This window comes from Mustela nigripes, chromosome 12 (assembly GCF_022355385.1).
Source record: "Mustela nigripes isolate SB6536 chromosome 12, MUSNIG.SB6536, whole genome shotgun sequence".
Taxonomy (NCBI): domain Eukaryota; kingdom Metazoa; phylum Chordata; class Mammalia; order Carnivora; family Mustelidae; genus Mustela; species Mustela nigripes.
In genome coordinates this window covers 37,965,260-37,987,010 of record NC_081568.1, presented here as the reverse complement: position 1 = coordinate 37,987,010, position 21,751 = coordinate 37,965,260, and the positions used below count along the sequence as shown (strand labels likewise).

The following is a 21,751-nucleotide window of genomic DNA, read 5'->3' as shown; positions in this document are numbered from 1 at the left end:
TTTGTTGAAATAATGTATGAATTAACATAGCAGGTTTAATTTTAGGTTTAGGTTTAACATTGTAGATTTAATTAACAGAGTAGGTTTAATTTTTTTTTTTTTTAAACAAGCTTGCTAAAACTGGGAATGAAATAATAATAGAGGCTAACTAAAGGCTTGAGGGGCTTAGTTTATTACACAGTCTTATAATAGTTTCCATACACTTTCTAATTCTTATATTCTAGATAGAGTGCCATAGGTTTGAGCTCCTGAGACTCATAAAGAGCTGAAAAATAATAGTGGTAGGTAAATAAAAAACATAAAATGATTGCTTAAACTTTGGTTGATTATATAAAATTGTTTTATCAAAGAATTCTTCCATTTCTAGGCACATGTGATCTACTCCAAATATAAAACTAAGGAATGAACTGGCATTCCTATATTTTTTAGGTTATACCTTGAGTAGGTACCTCATCACACCCCCTAGCTATGTGATTTGGGGCAAATGATTTAACCTCTTCTAATTTCAGTTTTCTTACCTGAAAATAGTAATGACAAAATCTTTCTCATAGGCATCTTCAGAGAGTTAAATAATTCATTCTAAAGTATTTTACCATAGACCTGGCCCTCAATAAGTTTGTAATTACTTTTATTGTCATATGTTGTCCATTCCTGGATTTGGGACAGTGGAGCCAAACCTGTGCATGACCAGGCACTGTGTCTGCAAAGACATTTTTCTCTTGGGCTTGCAGCCTGCCAGATACAGCTCTGCCTTGGTCTTGGGTGCTCTGAACCAAATGTGGCACCCTAAACTGAAATAAGCTCTAAGTCCTTTAACTTCCTTTCAATATGGAAAGCAAGCACAGTTCCATTACACTAACATTCTAAATGATGGGATTTTAAGGTGGGGTATGTTAAGGGCTGAAGAAAGGGGACTTAAAAGAAGGCAGTACTCCCAAGTCCCCACAATTTATCATAAATGTCAGAAACTTTACTGACTGGAACCTGGAAATGTAAGACCTTTCCCATATTGATGCTGCTGATTACAGAATTAAAATATTCACTGTCAAGGGGCACCTGGGCAGCTCAGTGGGTTAAGTCTCTGCCTTTGGCTCAGGTCATGATCTCAGGGTCCTGGGATTGAGCCCCGCATCGGGCTCTCTGCTCAGCAGGGAGACTGCTTCGCCCCCTCTTTCTGCTTGCCTCTCCGCCTACTTGTGATCTTTCTCTCTGTGCCAAATAAATAAATAAAATCTTAAAAAAAAATATTCACTGTTGAGAGCAAAAATGATAGCCTCAAATTTGTTTGCAACCGAAGTATTGAACACAAGAGTGCATCTTCCTTGAGTAAATGCATTGGTTTCACCTCAATTTAAATGAACAAATTCACAATGTCCCAGTTTCTTTCTGAGAGTTATTATTCACAACAGAACATACTGACATGTTTCTTAAAATACAGAAATTAAATACTGCAATATAAATGGGTTATCTTACAAATTATTACACTCAGAAATCTATAAAGAACACTACAATATGGATGAGAATACAGATGGTGATACTAAATCAAACACTCCTAGAAAGGTAGAATTCTTCTATATAAAGAAAAATGACAAATAAGATTTTATCATTTCCACTGCAGCTTAACAATGACCTTTTATCAATGCTTTTTATAGCTTTCCTACACTAGCTCCCTACTGAATTTGGCCAATTTATTTTTCATTTTTAGTGAACTTTACCTGACCTGAGGACTACATTAAGTAACTCCTCAGATTGTTCTTGCTAAATTCCAAAACCATTACTATGGATCTTACTGCCCAAAACCATTACTACGGATCTTACTGCCCAACACCTTAAGCAGCTGTATTGTTGACTTCTGAATCTTTTCTAAATAAGGCATTATTAATAAACACTAGTATTATACTCGCATCTCAAACTCCCATTAGCAATCACTAGGACTTTTCAGTAACACTTTTGCACTAAACTTCCAAACTACCAGTTGATCAGCAGTGTGCACAATGCATTAAGAAACAAACCATGAGAATTAATCTCAGGAAACAAACTGAGGGTTGCTGGAGGGGAAGGCGTGGGTGAGATGGTGTGGCTGGTGATGGACATTGGGGAGGGTAAGACTGATGAATCACAGACCTATACCCCTGAAGCAGGTAATACATGATATGTTAATAAATTTAAAAAAAAAATCTTGATTAGCACTTGTCTAAAATACTACATCTCCTAGAATACATAAACTGAACCTCTGCATAAACCTTAAAGATGCTGACACATCACTATGAAGACAACTATTTTACTTAGGGTTTTAAGAACTTTATTTGAAGTTTTGATTCTTTTTTTACTTGGTCTTCAAGTCCTCACTAAAATTGCTACTTGGAAACTCATTTACTGAAAAATATGTATAAACAAAATTATGGGCTGACCAAAATCAATTTTTAAAATAAATATAAACAAAACATTGCAAAATTCATGCCACAATTGTGACACTTGTGGTTCTGCAGGGAGTAGAAGTGTGCTGAGGAAAATCAACGATGTCATGGACAGGGAGCCCAGGAGTTAAGGGTCCAATAGCAGTTAATATTGCTATGCTATAAACCTGGCCCGAGACAGAATATGCTAATAATTCCTGGGCTATGGATATCCTGAAAAAGTCCCTTAAATTGAGTTATCACCCCCTACTCTATCCTTTTTTTAAATTGGAACTTTCACATACTAAATTTGTAAATAGAAAATTATAAATTTATAAATACTAAATTTGTAAACATCTATGCATATTAAGACTCACTTAATATCCACATACAAAAGTAATTTGGCTTTTGCCCCCAAATTTAGAAACTTATCTTAGGAAATTTCAAAACCCAGTTTCTATGTAATCAACATTTTGGCTCTTCTACTTGTATTATCTCTAGGACATTTCTGCAGGGGGAAAAATAATTATCTGACCATATTAATTATTCAAATATTTGAATATTCAAATATTCAAATCCATCTCTACACTGATGGATTTTAACAGACAATAGAGTCAAGGAACATTTAAAGAAGTTATCTGTTTCCCTATGCTTCTGTGCCTGGCCTTTTTTCCTAGCTTTACTAATTCTTGGGAGGCCATTTTTTTCTCTCTCTCTGATTTCAAGTTTACTTACATGCTGACAACTGGTATATCATTAACGCTGACAACTGGTATATCATTAACCTCAGCCAACTGCTTTTTCTTGAACTTCAGGCCTGTGTGCACAATGAACAAAAGGACCTTCTTTTTTTTTTTTTTTTTTTTTTTTTAAGATTTTATTTATTTGATAGAGAGAGATCACAAGTAGGCAGAGAGCCAGGCAGAGAGAGGGGGAAGCAGGCTCCTCGCTGAGCAGAGCCTGATGTGTGACTTGATCCCAGGACTCTGGGATCATGACCTGAGCAGAAGGCAGAAGCTTTATTTAAGCCACTGAGCCACCCAGGACCCTTCTAAGGGAACTTCTTAGCTAAGAGACTGAATGCATTCATTCTGTCATTCACTTACCACCCCCTGCCCCAGCCAATATTTTTGAGCATCTACTGCGTGCTAATGTTCTTAGCATTAGGGATATAGCAATGAACCTAACAAACAACAGTCCTTGCCCTCATGGAGTTTCCATGCTAGACAGATGATAAGCAAAACAACTACATTATAGAGAAAAGTAAGACAAAGGGCTTAGAAAGAAATCCTGGAGAAGTTATCTTTTTTTTAAAGACTGGCTTGGAAGACCTCACAGAGGTGAACTTTTAACAAAAACCTTAAGAGAATGAGTGAGTGAGCATACAGAAATCTGGTGGAAGAGCATTTCAGATGTTCTGCAGGCACCCTCAATTTGTTTTTGAGAGACAGAGTTGGGAGGGGGGCAGGGAAGAGCAGAGGAAGAGAAAGAATCTTAAGCAGTCTCTATGCCCAGCATGGAGCTAGACTTGGGGCTCAATCTCACAACCCTCAGATCATGACTGAGCCAAAATCAAGAGTCGAATGCTTATCTGACTGAGTCACCCAGATGCCCCTAAAGACTCAGAACTGAATTTAATGTTTTTTCCTTGCAAGTCAGCTTCTCTTCCTGTATTTCCTGGTTTGATTTTGTTTTGCTTTTTAAATTGTGCCATCATCTCTACCACATTAAAAAAAAAAAAAAAAAAATCCGAGACTTAGCCCTCCCTACAGTCTACTCTTTAACTCTGAACAACTATCAGTAGCCCATGTCCTTTTGATCCTATCTCTTCATATTGCCTAGTGATTTTTCATTCCTGTTGCAAGGATTATTGTTACTGTCCTTGTTCAGGCCAAAATTGCTTTTCCCCTGGGTTTTTCTAATTTGCATTCTTTTAACAAGTGCTCTTGCCTCCTCCAATTCATCCTTGATACTGCTGAACAGTTATATTTGTGAAATGCAAACATGCCATTCTCCTCTTAAACTTTTCAGTGATTTCTCATTATTGTCAAACCCACTCTTTATTGCTGCATGGAGAGGGGTCGAATGTGATTGGTATACTTACTCTGCCCCTCTCCTCTTTCCAATAACCTCTCTGGGGTTCTTCTCACCATTTAGGAGATTTACTGGCTCCAGCTCTATAAAGTTCCTCCTACAAGTGACCCTTCCAACACTGTGCTCTCTTACACTTTGTACAAGTTGCTCTTGTAATAGTGATTTGTTTTCATGCTTGTCTTTCTTAAACCCAGCATCAAAGCAGGAACTAAAATCCAAATGGATAAATGTAACACCCTTAATAATTGGTATAATACAAACACAGATGCCCCATTTCCAGGATCTGGACACAGGCAAATGGTTTCTTTCTCCTCACTCAGAATCACTTTAGAAATACCTATTCTACATGCAATTCAACATGGTCTGATACTGAAAACAAACATCCAATCTCATTTGTTTGGAAAACTATCTGATTTAAAAGCACAATACTCCTTTCCCCAGTAACAGCTATTACTTAGGGAAATTCACATATACACCATTTATCTGTGTACTTTTATTTTTTAGCAATAAAGGAAATTTCAGTTCCAGAATACATGAATCACTTCTGTTAAAGATAATTTGAGGTTAAGAGAACTGCTCACAGGGCTAAAAAAAGGAAAATGAAGTTAACAACAGAAAATAGGTAGAGATAAGGGAAAATTAGTTTTACAAAGCCACTGCAGTGCCGTCTGGGTGGAAAAAGAGCCAACTCATATGTAAGAGAAAAATGAAAATGAAATCCAGAATCAACAATCCAGACATAAAAACTAGTAAAATAAATATAACATATAAATGAGGGACTAAGAATAGCAAAATAAACTTGATGTATTTTATACCTAGAGTAAAATGAAACAATCTGCCAGCTTCTCATTTACTGTGCTGGTGGGGGGGGGGCGGGGGCAGGGAACAAATCTTTGTTTACAAGTACCTGATGTTAAATGGAAATTTACAGTACAACATTGCCTTGAAAGGTGTTTCCATTTGTAGCCAAGTTGTTCCTTATTAATAAATAGCAGTTGAATTAGACATTCATAATAATGGATTAGACTACTGAATATGACTTATTCAAGTCATATTCATTCATATGTCATATTCAATATGACATTCATAAAATAATGAAAATGACTTCCAAAGACTTATGGTTCATTTTGCTTTTTAGAGAATAGTAAAAAAGAAAAAAGATCGTAATTTTTAAATTTCATATGCTATCATTATTTTGATATTTCACGCTATACATGTATGAGGATTTATACTCTTGACAATGGTACAGAACGTAACTTTTTTTTTTTGGAAGGGTATTAGGGGGAGGAGGACAGAGAAAATCTTAAGCAGGCTCCATGCCCAGTGAAGGTCTCCATCTCACAACCAGAGCTGAAATCAAGAGATGGACACTTAACCAGCTGTCACCCAGGTGCCTCCAGAATGTAACTTTTTAAAAACAGGAATTCTTGAAGGTATTTTAAGTACTCTATAGACAAAAAAATACACTATTATTTTGAGTTTTACAGATAGTTAAGCTGAATACTAGCCAATTAACTCTACTGAAATCAACCTTGAGACCCAAATGTTTTTCCTCTATGGCTGGCAATCCCAGCCAGAGATTTTTATTAGTACAGGGAGAATAAGTTCCTGCCTATGTTTATCAGATTTTATCAGGCAAAGTAATCAACTGAAGATGTTAAAATATAGACTGAAACCCAGAAGGCCCAGGATTGATGCTGGTTTCCAGTTTCTGACAAGCTCTTAGGGTCTTGGTCCATAGTCTGCTAGTGATCCGTGGACCACACTTCTGAATTGCAAGGCCTGAATCAGTGGTTCTAAGTCCTGATACTTAACGGAATCACCTGGGGAGCTATAAGAAACCATTTCTAAGGCTGAAAGGTTACTGAGCCTGGGATCCAGTCTGGGTACTGAGTTTCAAAAGCTCCCAAGTTCAGGCTAACAAGCAACTAACTTTGAGAATCTATGACCGAAAATGGTCAGATTTATGGGTAGGTTTTATTTCTCCTTGTTTCTAATACAGTAGGTAACAGAACTGGGAATAACCGGTACTGCATAGATTATGAGAGTAATATATGCCCCAAGTCTCCAAACTTCTACTGGTAATATGAGTCATTATCAATCAGGTTCTAATATTAAGAATCTTAGCAGTTTCATTTCTATACTCCTACCAAATTATTTAATAACATACTCTTCATAGTATTTTAAATATCTATCATCTATTCCTAATTACAGATTAAAGTAAACTCAGATTAGTCAGAAGTTTATATCTATATCTATATCTATATATATATATATTCCCCAGACCTTGCACTTGTCCCAAGAGAAAAAGCCCAGACACAGAAAAGGACAAGCAAAAGTTTACTTAATTTCTATATTTCATGTGGGTACCAATGTATTAAAAATTGAATTACCACTCTTTCTTCATAATGCTTTTCCTAATTATTTTGCTAAACTGAGTTTTGTAAAAGGTCAGGATGCAATTCCATTCCAAGGATCCCTCCCTAACTCTTAAAATAATGAAAATATTGTAAACTCTCAGGTATTAGCAGAACTCCCTCATTACAGTAGAGTACTGGAGTTCAAGTCAACTATCACATACTACAAATGATGCGACTTAAACTTTCTGAACAGGCCTTCTCACCTCCTAAAATAGGATGTAGAGAGAGTGCAATAAGAATGTGCAAGCACAGACTAATGCCACATAGAAATTTAAGACAACAATACATATTTCTAGATAAGCCAAATAAATACATATAGTGTGATAGTGCAAAGAAATGGAGCCCGGAGCAGGAACTACCTTCCGCTTTAGCACTAATTAGCCACATAACAAGCAAATGACACACCTTAATTGCATTTTAAAAATAAAGACACCTCAAATAGCTTATCTTGAGAATCCCTAGCAGAATGAAACTCTATGACCTAAAAGTAATGAATTATATGGTCCTCCAAAGCAAGTATGAGTACCAAGAGTTTACTTGTAACATGCCTGATTTAACAAGTCTCTTAAGAAAAATACCATTTTAAATTTGTCTTCTAGAAAAGTCTACAAATTATTTGGCCATCACTTAGAAAAAAAAAGTGTACAGGAAATGGAGGAAAGGGATCATTAAACACCATACAAGGGCACTATGCAGAATTAAAATAAGCAGTTGAAACTGAGTATGATGAAATACTGAACGGCTTTTCCTTAGAAAAAACTTATTTCAAAGTATGACATTTGGGATTTTATGATCTATCCCAAAGAATATAAGGCATTCTTATATATACAAAATGTTTTTAAGTACTGCAAATAACTCATAATTTCTATATAAATTATTCTAATTAATAAAAATGGTAGTACATGGAGATTATTTCCTTTTAATTTATTGTTTAGTTTGAACACGTCTTGCCAATTACAAAATACCTAGTGTGACCAAATAAATGAAAAATCCATGTAAGAATCACGAAGTGCCTTGCAGCATTCTGTCAGGATGCCACGATATGTTAACAATGGGGACAGAGCTTGTCTCAATTATAAGGTCCGATCACTAATCTTCTTCAGAACTGGAATCATCCTCTTGGTCAGAGAGTTCAGGAACAGGGAAGCGGAGAATGGCAGCTACTCCAGTCAGCTGACTGAGCTGTTCCCCTGATACATGAAGACTTGAGAATATCCTAACTGTGCCCGCATTCTCTTTCACACTGTCCACAAGCTTCACATACCGGCTTCGTGTGGCGACATCCTGGTGCCTGAACAGCTCATCGCTGATGAGCAATGTGTCAATGGCCATAGCCTCATTTGCCTTCTCCACCTGCTTGAGTCCGTAAAAAGCTCGGTCAGGTTCATGTTGTAGCATTTTATAGAAGTCATCCAAGGCTTTTACTTCCCCAGCAGCTTTAGTGTCTGAAAGGCGGCTAGCTACAGAAGGGTCACAAAGGGCCTCTTTCAGGGAGTACTTGTGTCCAGAGGAGGCATGTACCTAGAATCATAATTATCAAAGTCAGACAGAAGAATGTCTTCGAGTACCCATTAATCAGCCTGCAATGACCTAAAGCCAAAAGCACAAAGAAGGCTTTCTATGTTTGAGGACTTAAGCCAAGTTTACTATGTAAACAGGCTGTTTTAACAACTTTCACTTCATTACCTCACTTACAATCGCAGTCCAGTGAACACTTTCTCCTCCTGCACTTTTCCCAGGTCTAAAATTTAAGAGTAGTTTATACAAATCCCTCTGCCCACTCTGAATTATCCTTGGATAAGATTTTTACCTGAAGAAACTTGGACCGATTTTCCAGGAGCACTTTGTTGTCGGTCTTCACTGCTTGTTGAAACATGTAGTCACAGAACTGCTCCCTCACAAATCCCGGGCTGGCCACCAGGATGCACTTCACAACGTCGAAGTTGATGTGGCGCTGGATAGCCTGGACCACCTGTTCATAGAACCGCTCCAAGGCCCGGTCATGTTGGGAACAGTTGCCTTTCCGTTTTCTGGGGATGTTCACCTCCACCTTGGCCCGAGTGAGGGTCATGCTGGGAGTGACTAAGCAGATATGGGCAAGGCCTTCCTGCATCACCACGGCGGCCACATCTGCACTCCAGGCTGGGTCACAGGCCTGCTCGATGCGCTCCAGAACCACACTGTCCCACTGTTTCTTGGCCAGGGTGAACTGGCGGTTGGGCTCCAGCTCGATGGTGTGGTAAGCCCCCATCTTCACATACTCATTCTCTTGGATGTTGGTTCCCTTAACCCGCAGCTGGCAGGCCTGAGAGTCAAAATCGATGGCCTCCACGCAGAGAGTGAGAGTAGTGCGGACCCGGTTGCTTCCTACGCTGCCCGTGGAGGACTCCGTCTGTACCTTACGGATGGTGGAGGCTCGCAAGCTGTCGCCCACCTGCACTAGATTGTAGGTGTGCCACATATCCTCAGGTTCTTCGGGGACTAGGGTCACCTGGCCCGCATTATCTTTCTCAATGTCCTTCCTCACAAGCTTCATGACCTCCGCGGGGGTTCAGAGGCAGAACAAGAGGAAAGGAGAAGGTCCTCGGTGGGAAAGGGACAGGGAGGGAAAGGGGGAGTCTAGGTCGGGAAGGGGGCGGGGTCCGGTTCCTACAGGCACTTGCCTGGCGGGAAGGAAATACCCTAGCTCCGACTCAAGCGGCCAAGGGGAACACTTACTCTAGCCCTTCTTTTCCTAGTCTTCCGACAGAGCGCCAGACGCGAGCAAGAGACACAGCAGCAAAACACAGCCTTCCCCGGCGTTCCAGCACCCAGCACGGACCCGGCGGCTGATGCAATGACGGCGCATGCTCAGCTCGCGTTCCACCTCTCGGCGCACGTTTTACGTCCCCAACGAGGAGGCGGGGTTGCAGTTTGCGGGGGGCGCAGGCGCACTAAGGGCGAAGTGCGTCCGAAGACTGAACTGAGAGCAAAGGGCTTAGAATCTTTGGTGGCGAGTTACTTATTTTAATGCTGAACTTGGACTTCCTAAGTTTTCTCTTCCAAACCTGTTTGTGCAGAATCTGGGAAGTATGTGAGTGCAACTCCCCCCCACCCCCGCCCAGCTGCATGAAGTTACTACTGTACACCCTCTCTGCCCCGGATAAATCCAAAACTTAACTAAAAGGATTTCTCAAAGTCTCAGGCTTGGCCCCAAAGTTCTAAACTGGGCTTGCCTTATCAGCACTCAGATGCTACACTCCTGTTGGAGTTGGCATTTCCAGAAACGGTTTCTAAGAACCACTGGTCACGGTGGGTCTGGGCTCAGAGCAACGTGCCCAGCTGTTTTCTGTGCTTGTTACCCTGTCTGCACGATCTGACTACCCAGATGTTAAAGCACTGACCCCAGAGAGAAAAGAAACCATCTGTGGAATTCACCCCTGGGTGGACAGCTCAGTTGCTTGGCCTGATGTCCTGGGAATCCCAGAATCCAAAATTGGCAGTCTCTACTTTATGCAGCTCAGTAGCCTGTGAAATGTTTAGGTTGGGGGTTGGGTCGCAAAAATTTAGAGCCCGAACTTCACTGCCTAAATTGAGTTGAAGATATGGGAAGTGGAAAAAGTCTAATGTACTTGGACCAACCCGACTGAATGGCTACAAAGTTGATTTTAAAGAAAATCCTTAAATCACTTAGCATTTTTATGGTGATAACAAGATCAGTGAGTAGAAATAGAAAAAGCCCACCAGAATTTCCCCCAGAGTTAAAATGAGATGGGGAGGGGCGCATGGGTATCTCAGTGGGTTAAGCATCTGACTTCAGCTCAGGTCACAATCTCTAGCGTCCTGGGATTGAGCCCCAGCAGGTTCCACGTGCTCAGTGGGGAGTCCGCTTCTACCTCTTCCTCTGCCCCTCCCCCTCCGCTCCTGCTCCTGAGCTGGATCTCTTGCTTTCTCTCAAATAAATAAAATCTTAAAACAAACAAAACAACAACAAAAACCAGAGGAGGTGAACAGAGTAGTCCTACCCACATATCTTCTCATTCTCTTTCTTACTTGCATATGGCACTGAAAGGGAATCTTAACCACCCAGAACTGGTGAGACCAGGGTGAAAGGAAGGAATCTGACTTTGCCACAAGTCTTGACAGTCTTAACTCTGATGCCTCAATTATCTTCCTCAGAGATTCCAAGGAGACACAAAAATCCCTTTTAAAGCGCTAATACAAATTAGAGCCATTGTTTGTTTTGTGACTTCTCTCCCTCCCTCTCTCTTTCCCTATTCCTTCCACACCTTCCTGTCATACTGAATGCCTTCCTAAAGTTTCTAACTCTGACGGCTTTCTTCCACTTCCCAGAAGACCCAGCAACTTTGAGTAAGGAACCGAATGCCCTAAGATGTGAAGATGGTTTGTCTCTCCAAAGGACATTCCCTAACCAGGAGAGAGAAATACTTTGAGTTGCTCCTTGATCACCTAAGTAGAATTCTCTTCAAAGTCTGATAAAGATTAAAAACCACATAATCACAGTGGCAGGCATACAGTAGGATCTTAGTAAGTGTTAAGTTTTTCTTGAAGAGCTATCATTTATGGAATATTCACCAGGTCCTTTCCTATACTCTTCTAATCCTCTTCTCTAAATATTTGTTATCCTCATTTTGTAGTAAGAAAATGAATTACAGAAAAATAAATGTATTCAAGAGTTTAATTCTTCCTAAGGTCCATTACAGTGGTAAAAGATCAATACGAAGTTTAATACTTGCACAGCAATAGTCAGCAGACATGAGTCATGATCTTTCCAGCAGATTATAGCATCTTTAGTTAGGTCCCCTAACAGCTACAAACCTGAAGCCTTCATTCTAAATTGTAAGTCAGGTTTTTGGTGCTGCCTCTCTCATTTGATAACCCTTATAAGGTTCTAATGAGATTACGATACTTTGTAAACTGTAGAGTTCTACAAACACGTGAGATACTGTGGTATATCTCTAAGAATGCCTGACCTGAAGCTAGAAATCTGAATCAGACATAGCAGGGGGCAAGGGCTCACACTGACATGATCATAATTATTCGGTCTTAGAAAAATAACTGGTTCGGTAAGGTTGACTGATGGATAATCTGTGGGTATTATTAATTTATACTAGTATCTCTTCTCCAGGGAAAACTTAGGTGAGCCCTAGTACATGAATTCATGTATCTTGTTGGTGAATTAGATTACAGTTCTTGTTGCTATTATAGTGGTATGTTAGAAATGGTTTGTATCACAGCAGCAGGAATTATGAGCTCCTGAACAATGGAAATCTTGTTTGAATACCCTAGGCTTAGTGCAGTAAGGGCTGTATAAATGTTCTTGTTCCTAGTATTTTTTTTTTCAAGACTTAACTTTCCTGCAACACTTACTAATCTTTTCCTTCTTCTGCTTAGAGCACCTTGGAGGCTCCTCCCATCATTGCTTCTTTGCTTGTCTATCCCGTTTTCAGACTGTGAGCCTACTTTTATTTGTCTATGTTCCTGAAACCCAGCACAGCAATTGTTATATAAACAGTCATCATATGAAAGAATGCATATTTTTTAGTTCTCCTTTAATGCAGAACTTTTAACTTATCTATCACTGGCATCTTAAAATTAAGAAAACATTTTGTTTTATAATGTTACTAGAATTTTAAAGAGAAAATTACTCTTAAGGTTAGTTTCTAAAAACCTGTTTCAATTTTTGAGATACCTATGCTTGGGTAAGAAAATGATTATTTCAAACACATCTTACTGAGGAAAAGAGCTGAAAATGTTGTAAATAATGTATAATGACAGTTTTATTATGCCTGTTTAGGAAATGATCTTTGCAGAATAAGTCAGAGCTCTGATTATGAATATCTAATAATAAATCCAATCATTTATGAAAAGGGAATGTGCTAACCTCAGGTTGTTCAAAGATGCCCATGTGACCACCACAAGCAAAGCTAAGTGTACAGTTGGGAGAAATATTCAGCTAATTCAGGCAAAAGGGGGAAAGGGACAATTTTTGGTTTTTGTTTCTTAAAGAGATCTACTATTTGGATAAAAAAATATTAATGTTTTTGCACATAAAGTGAATTCTTAATACCAACCAGTGCATATATTTTAATCTCCTTTAAGACTTAGTTGATTTTTTAAACTTCCTTTTAAATTATAGAAGACTTTAGATAAAAATTAGGTACCTTCATATGTGTATAGCTCTAGCACTAATCACCATTTGACAGAAATTTAGCATTTGCCAAAACCAGTCATTGATCCTATGCAACTAGAACACTTTTAATGACTTTATTGCCACATTTCTGCTGAGGCAGAGTGTTCAGATGAAGCTCATTTCTGGGATTTGGTGAGGCTGCTGATGATAGAGGAGCAATTATCCCCTGTAGCAGATAGAAAAAAAACTAAGAAGAGGGACAAGGTTCATGTCATTGTTTCCAGGAACAGTGTCATTTGTATCCAGGAGTGTTTGAAATTATATGATGCAGTTTTTAAAAATACAAAGAAATTTAATAGAAAATTACTTTGTAGATTTACTGTATGTTATATCTGTAATTTTCAGATGCATATTTTCCCACCTTTCAACATCTCTGAGACTGGGAGTTATTTAACAGTCTAATAATTATAATTGGATTGGCAGCACTCTTTTTCCTTAGTAGTGAATAAAATAATGATGCATTTTTTCAATTGATGGTGTCTTTTTTTTTAAAGATTTTATTTATTTATTTGACACACAGAGAGAGGCAGGCAGAGAGAGAGGGGGAAGGAGACTCCCCGCTGAGCAGAGAGCCAGATGCGGGGCTCCATCCCAGGACCCTGAGATCATGACCTGAGCCAAAGGCAGAGGCTTAATCCACTGAGCCACCCAGGCACCCCTTGATCGTGTCTTTCATTCAATTAGATATAAATATGAGGATATATATATATATGTGTGTGTGTGTGTGTGTGTGTGTGTGTATAGATATATATATACATGTATATACACACATATATACATGTATATACATACTTCATTTTGAATAAAAAATCTTAACTGAAAAAATTTACAAAGGAAGACACCTTGCTTTTAGGCTTACTAAATTGTTAGCAAGGAGAGACATATAACTTAACTGGGGTCATCACACACACACACATACACACACACACACACACACACAATCTAGGTAAGGATACTGTTAGAAGAGACAGTCCAATCTCTTAAGTATTTATGAGTTTGTCTTTATCTTTTGAGATTCATTCAGTAACAACTTTTCAAGTGACTGTTACTCTTAAACGCTAAGGATAATAAACTCTACCCTCACAGAGCATATAGCAAGCTGGGAAGACAGTTAGATATTTAATTAACCATATCATGTGCTGTGGTATAGAAGCAAAGACACTAGGGGCTTACATGTTTCTGGGGCAGGAGGACCAATTTATCCTAGTGACTTTCTTGGAGCTAATGTTCATGTGGGGACTTGAGGGTAAGCAAGCAGTGGGAGCAATTGCTTATGCAAAGGCCTGGAGACTTCAGAGGAGCTGGCACAACAGAAGAGGGAAAAGAAACTCAGTAAACTTGACAGGAATATATTTAGCTCATTTACATATCTTGATACTCTTCTGTACTTGCTTTAACAGTGAATACAATTCTCTAGTCACAGACCACTTTGGATAGGCAATGTATTTTGATTTTAGCATTGTGGCATCGATTCCAAGTATCTTTCATCTCATTTTTTTTTAACATGAATTCAAATACACTATTTTGTGTTTCATACAACAGAAGGATTGTGTAAGTAAAGAACAGCATTTTGATCCCTAATTTTCTGAATATGTTTTAAACATGAGCTGATTTACAAAATATTTTAAAGGGCAAGTTCTAAACCTAGTGGGAAGTTTCTTGGTTTGGAGGTTTCAGAAGAACATAGGCAGAGGAACATCCATCTAAGGGAGTAAAATCAACAGTTATAAGCTGTGCCAAGACTTTATGCATTAAAACAGCATCACAACAGCAGGGATGAGAAATAGGCAAATTAGTTAAAGATATATATTTCATTGCTACTCTCCATGCCTATTTACTCTACCTTTACAGACATCATAATGACTGAAGAGTTTCACCTTCTTCAGTAATTCCTTACAGTCCATTGTGTGCCATTGGAGGTAATTTCTTTGCTATGGGTAAGTATCTGAGTTCCATATTCAGCCATCACCTCACTGGACTTCATTTTGAATAGAAAATCTTAACTGAAAAAATTTACAAAGGAAGACACCTTGCTTTTAGGCTAACTAAAATGTTTCTATCAAGAAGAGACATATTACTCAATTGGGGTCATTCTACATATTCTTAATATTCAGAGATAGTTATTTAAGTTACAATTAATATAGGGTGGGACATCTAATTTCATGATATACCTAAAAGTCCTGAAAATATCAGATTCACAATATTAATTAGGTCCTTTTTAAAGTCTCATAGACAGTTAAGCTTGGCTTTAACATTCTGAGAGTTGAGCAAGAAGGAAATGGACTTGCATTTTGATAGCCTGTATGGCATATTATTTCACAGCATGAGATTTGAGATCAGAGAGCTGAGCACAGGCTTTGCCATTTATGAGTCGTGGGACTTTGGACAAATTAATCTCTTAGCATTTTCGTTTCTTCATATCTAATATATGGATAATTGTTCTAAAATTTTCTTTTTTTGAGATTCAAGTGAAATAATATATGCAAAGTTTTTGACATAAGGCCTCACCCATAATATGTTCCCAATAAATATGTGCCATTCAGCACTGTGTTAGTTTTTCTCTGTTATGGTGTGTCCTGACCCTATTCCCCAGGATGTTTGATTCTGCCATTTGGACTTGGCCAATGAGAGGGTTGGGCAAGACTTTTTAGAGGGTGGGAGGAAAAGAAGCAGGTATTTATTTCTTCTGCTCCCTTCTGGCTGGGCTTCGATTGTGGCTCTAGCTGCATTCCTCTTCCTATGCCCCAGCTCCCATCCAACAGCCCCTCTCCCATAGCTAGAGTTCACAGCCAATGTAACACTACTTCCTCCTCAGGCCTAAGAGTGATAATGGCTTCTCTTCCCAGTGTTGCTTCATATGCTTTCCTTTCACTATTGTTTGCCCTTAGGTGCTCTACCATCTTTTGTCAGTTCTTTAAATGCCTCTGCAAACAGTCCTTTATTAAACTTTCTTTAGTTAAATGCTTTATATGTGTCACTAGTTTTTTGCTGGGACTTTGATATATGTAAAATAATAATCTTTGGTGGCAGATCATTTTATAATACTGTTAAAAGCTAATACAAGGCAGTTTTTAATCCAATGGGAAGTTTATTAGCATGGCGATTTGTTGTCATGATATAAACCTAGGTTTGAAGTCTGGAGAGAGTTCATTTAGATGGCAGGGGGTGTGGGAAGGAAGCGTGAAGTTCTTTTCTAGATATATAAAACAACAAGACCATAGCCACAGTGGCAAAATGAGCATGAAGATTATGTAGAAAATAAGGAAATGTGACTGGCTCTCATGTGAAGTTTACATTTCAGGGTTTTGGTAGGCAGAAAAATGGTCTCCCAAAGATGTTCATGTCCTAATCCCTAGAACCTGTGAATATGTTAACTTATATGGCAAAAGGAACTTGGCACATATGATTAAATTAAGGCTCTTAAGACTAGGAGCTTATCCTGGTTTATCCAAATGGGCCCATGGATCCTTTTTAGAAAGAGGCAATGGGTCAGAGTCAAAGAAGGAACTGGATGATGAAGCAGAGTCAGAGGGAAGGATGTGAAAATGCTATCCTACTGGCTTTGAAGATGGAGGATGGAGCCACAAGCTAAGGTATGCAGGTGGCTTCTAGAAGCTGAAAAAGGCAAGGCAGTGGATTGTCCCTGATACAGGCTTCAGAAGACACATAGCTCTGTCCACACCTTGATTTTAGCCCAGTGATACTTCTAACTTACATAACTGTCACATAACATATTTGTCTTGTTTTAAGCCAATAAATCTATAGCAATTTGGTACAACAAAAATAGGAAATGGATATAGGTACAGTGAGAGAGAGAGGGTGCTGGATTAGGACAAACAGAGTGGTCAGTAGAGAATTCTGGATTTCATCTGAAGACAATAAAGAACCATGAAAGTGTTTTTGTTTGTTTGTTTTACTAAAAAGACTAATATATAATGAAAATTAGTTATTAAGAAGATAAATTAGAAGTTGGGTACAGATTTGCAACAAGAAGAGCTCTCTCGTACTGTGCATGGACAGATGATACCGCAGATTAGGTGTAGATTTTATGAATTGAGGAGTTTCCAAGAAAGCTGACAATATGATAACTGACTGGAAAACTCGCAAAGGAGAGGAAGAAGTCAAATTTCAGATCCTTATGTTGTGAAATGGGCATAAATATAGCATGTATGAGGAACCTATTGATTCTTATGCAATAAATTCTAAGTTTTAGTATGATTGAATAATACACACACACATATACACACACAAAAGGGAATTAAATTTTTTAAAGTTTCATTCTTGCCCTTTTTAGAGGATGTGCAAACTGCCTTTGGTCCTTTCTGCATAGTGACTGCTTATTTGGTAAAATGCAAAAGGTACAACTTGAATAATTAGAAAACTTCAGATTTTGTACAACGACAACAAAATGCAAATGCCCTCCAAAAGGTTGGAGCAGAAGAGGCATCATAGGTCAAATAAGTATAAAGGGCAGGGACAGCAGCTGGTAAGTTAAACCATTCACTGGCTGCAAAGCTGTTCAGAAGTTACTACTGTTTGGATTACCGGACACTTCCTGAGTAGTGGAAAATGTCTGGATGAAAAGTCAATAGCTCATAATTAACTCTGTTAATACCACCTCGCTGTGAAAAAAATGTTTTACTTGCAAATAATCCATTTCTCAGGGATCCTCATAAAACTTAACAATGCTTGGGCATCTAAATCAGGATCACCCCTGTCTTTAGTGGAAAAATGCCAAATTAACTAATACCAATAAGCATGCCAAGCAGTAAAGACACTGAATATTGAATATTGATGATATGCTAAACCCAATCATTAACCTAACCATTAATCATGTTACTTTCACACAAAGCTTCACCAATCTGCCTTTTTCTTTCACCATGGGCTAATCATTTGGAAAATCTTAGAAAATGTTATGATTCAACCTTTTTCTAAATTGGATATAACTTTGCATTTCCAGTGTTTTTTTTTAAAGTCCCTCCTTAAAAATGCCTTTTATACACAAGTAACAATACTGTATTTTGCATTAAAAAATAATCTGCTCTATGACTATCCCTTTCTCAATTTCAAAGCGTTCCTCCTCCTTATACAGAAACGTCATTTCAGGACAAGAAGCAATTTTGCCTTGCTTTCCTTTCTTTCCTCATTCTGTCGTAGAAAAGATCTTGAATACACAGCAGCAAGAAAAATGCAATAATGCCCACTCTTGAGTAACCTAAAGGTAGGAACTTTGCATATAAATCCGGCGCCCCCTATTACCTTCCTCCAAAAAATAAAAAAAAATTAAAAAAAAAAAAAGAGAGAGAGAGAGAGAAAGAGAAAGAAAGAAAGGTAGAAAAGGAGGTAGGTGGGGGTAATGCCATTCAGCAAAGTCCTAAAATACAATGTAAACTGTCAAAACAACTTTAGTTGTAAACTCACTTCTACCTTGTCAAGTTTCCAGCACGATCTCCCTCCTTCTATTGAGGGGGAAGGTTTTGAAATACATCAAAACTAGTATCCGAAACAAAACGCAGACTCCTTTCTGTCCTCGGACCTGCCCGGACTACCTGGAGGGTCCCTAAGTGAGCCGGCGCTCCTCCGCCTTTCTGCGCGGAGCCCTCGCTATCTCCCGACCCACACGCAGCCCAGAGCCCCGCACGCAGACGCTCAGAGAAAACAGGGTCGCTCACCGGTGAGGAGCCAGCAGCAGGCGACAGCGACCCCTGGGCTGGCTTGGCGTCGGGGGGCCATGACCCGGGAGCCCGCAGAGCCCGGAGGACGCGCTGGATCGGAGGGCAGCACGGGGCAGGACGCAGCACGGAGCCGCGCGTTCTGGGCTACTCTGCCGCCTTAGGTCTCCGTCTCCGGCCCCGGTCAGTCGCGGCGCCCAGAAGCCGAAGAGTGAATTTCCTGTGTTTTCGACGACTGCCTCTAGGTCCTCTCCACGCTTTTCATATCCCAGACTTACTGCCCCATCTCCCGCCCCTTCGCGCGCTCGTTCTCTGAAATCCTCCTGGCAGCCTCCCAGGCTGTGTCCGAGACATGGACAAATAAAGCCAGCTTCGCGGGCTCGTGTTTAGGCTAAAGTCCACGGGCTGCAAATCAAACCTTAAAGGGACAACTGCCTTCCATTGAGAGGGCGATCGCGCTCCCTAAGGTGGCAGGAAGGCCGACGACGGCTGGACCTTCGGGAGGGTGTCGCCCGTCCGGTGGCCCCGCCTTCACACCCCTTCCCTCTCCCTCAGTCAGGGCAGGGAGGGCACTTTCAAGTGCCGGGACTCCGTGGCCCTTAAGGGGAGGCTGCTTTCCTGGGGTTCAATTGCGCAGAAGGAATTAGATTGTCTCTGAAAGTGAGCACTTTGGTATCCCCACCTCCCTCTCCTGCGGACACTTGAACTTCGCGTGCTGTTGTTGTCTGGCACTAAGAGTGAGTGAGTGTGCGTGCGTGCGTGCGTGCGTGCGTGTGTGTGTGTGTGTGTGTGTAGAGGGAGCGTCCATTCAGACACGCCCCGACAGAGGGTTTTGCTTTAGCTTATGCAGAGTTTGCTTCGCTTATGGTGATGTGTGGTTAAACGGGGGTTGCAGCTAAACTTTTCTTTGGGAAGACCCTAAGAAAACCAGAAAAAGGAGAAAAACCAGAATGGGAGAAAAGAAAAAAAAGAAAGGGAGAAAAATAAATGCGAGAAGGAAGAGGGAGGTTAATGAAGGGAGGAAAACAGTCTTTAGAAGTGGTTATGTGTGTGGGCTATTTTGTTGAAGTTGAATTAGGATGTTTGTACATTGGGAATTGAATCTAATAAAGAACGCAGGGCACTGTTTTATTTCTTCTTGTAGACTTTTATAAGTAAGAGTGCATTAAATCATGTTCATGTTACTCCTACCTCTTCCACTCCCACTCTCTAGGGAACTGAAAATTGGGAAGTTAAGTTGACAGGTCAAAATGTTGGAGATTGTTACCCCACCCCGAGAGACTCAGGCCAGAAAAGGCGCTTAAGACTTTGCAATGCTTCCCTTCCTTGTTGAATGAGTTGTCCAACCTCCCTGAGTCAAGAGCCACATGCACATGTTCGCTTCACTTTCTGCTTTTGTTTAAAGCAGCTGTATCTTGATGGTTTTGAGAATTTCTAAGAAAGGGAAGGACTGGTTGAGTGGATTTGTGTTTACAGGTGGTGGAGGGAATAAAATGTATTCAATTCAGTTCAATTCAAAGCAACAACTAATCATCTCTAGCTAGCAGGACTAGGGCTAGGCAGGACAAGACTGCCACCCAAAGGAGGACTCTGCCTAGAACACAATACAGGTGACTACAGGATAGGTAACCCAAGATAAGGGAAGGGAGAAGCCCACAGGGATGATTGAATAGATTGCCACCAAATAGAAGATGCCAGGATTCCAGATGCTAAGGCTAGAAAAGACAAAAGGTAATGAAATGTAATGAAAATCAAAAACAGGATGGGCATCCCTGAGAGGTTCAAGGCCATCAAATCCCAGTAATGTAACCCATCAGAGCTAAGGAATTCCTCTTCTAATTTATGTACGAAATGATTAACTACCTAATAAATATATTTGAAACACTTTCCCCCCATTTCCAGCTTTCATATTTTCCTTTCTTAGTCCTATTTTCAAAACTGCACAAATAAATCTCTAGAAAAATTTCATGTTGGATCACAGTTCAAACTCATCTGACATTACTTAAACTCCTTTGCCTGCAATCAGTGGTCTCATATCCTAGTTTGGCTTTCCAACCCCTCTTCATTAATCTGTATCATCGCCTTGCCTCCTGCTGTTCCTTTCCTGGGAAAGCCTTGACAAGCAATCTGTACATCTCATATCTCCGTCTATAGTCTCAGTTATGTCTTATGCCTCTCAGTATGACCCATGGGGCTTTGCACAATAATCAAATACTGATTAACTGGTTAATGGTTAGACATTAAAAAACCATGATAAATACTTTCTCTGAAATATCTCTTCAAATTGCTCAGTATTTTCATAAACATAGAATAGTGTGCATATATATGTAAACATATGTGTATATGTGTGTATATATGTGTGTATATATATACACGCATATGCCTCTGCAGAGCTCTAGAAAGTTATAACATTATTGAATTAGAAAGAAATGAAAAGAGAAATTATAAAATTATATCTTATTGATATAATTTTATATCAATAGTAGGGTTAAAACATACTTATGATGTAAGTGACTCTTAATCACTCAAAACAAACTGAGAGTTGCTGGAGGGAGGGGGTGTGGGGGGTGTGGGGTTATGGACATTGGGGAGGTATGTGCTATGGTGAGTATTGTGAAGCGTATAAACCTGGCGAATCACAGACCTGTACTCCTGGGGATAAAAATACATTATATGTTTATAAAAAATAAAAATTTAAAAATTTAGAAAAACCATACTAATGATGAAGGTTATAATTATTGGGAACTCTAGCTTTCTTTTTGGGGGTTAATAAATACTTTGAATTTAAAGTTTTGAAAATCTTCTCTAGGACTTGCAAACTAATGGTGATAACCAGCACTACTAGTGCTGTGGTTAAAGTTAACTTTTATATGTGTTATGAATCTTATGACAATATTTAATAATTTTCCCATTTCACATCAATGCAAATACAGAGATTGAGAAAATAGCTATTGCTGGAGAATTAAATTTAGGATC

At 39.4% G+C, this 21,751-nt stretch overlaps 2 protein-coding genes across 2 annotated transcripts in view; both read right to left on the bottom strand.

The window, feature by feature from the left end:
- The window catches only part of ITGA1 (integrin subunit alpha 1), a 166,465-nt gene extending 146,985 nt beyond the window's left edge, over positions 1 to 19,480 (bottom strand). Inside the window, exon 1 of the mRNA XM_059417104.1 lies at positions 18,776 to 19,480. Within this exon, the coding sequence (XP_059273087.1) occupies positions 18,776 to 18,836 (61 nt within the window). The 5' untranslated portion in view covers positions 18,837 to 19,480. The remainder of the gene's footprint in view (positions 1 to 18,775) is intronic.
- PELO (pelota mRNA surveillance and ribosome rescue factor) lies at positions 1,374 to 9,800 on the bottom strand. Its single transcript, XM_059417103.1, has 2 exons — positions 8,721 to 9,800; positions 1,374 to 8,431 (listed from the first exon to the last, which is right to left on the bottom strand). Exons 1-2 carry the CDS (start codon positions 9,444 to 9,446, stop codon positions 8,000 to 8,002), a joined length of 1,158 nt encoding a protein of 385 aa, XP_059273086.1. The 5' UTR covers positions 9,447 to 9,800; the 3' UTR covers positions 1,374 to 7,999.
- Positions 19,481 to 21,751: the final 2,271 nt, after the last annotated feature.

Excerpts from the sequence above, each read along its gene's own strand:
- PELO (XM_059417103.1), bottom strand. The coding sequence starts at position 9,446 with ATGAAGCTTGTGAGGAAGGACATTGAGAAAGATAATGCGGGCCAGGTG. Across the intron at positions 8,432-8,720 it reads ATCGGTCCAAGTTTCTTCAG|GTACATGCCTCCTCTGGACA; the intron begins GTAAAAATCTTA and ends TTATGATTCTAG.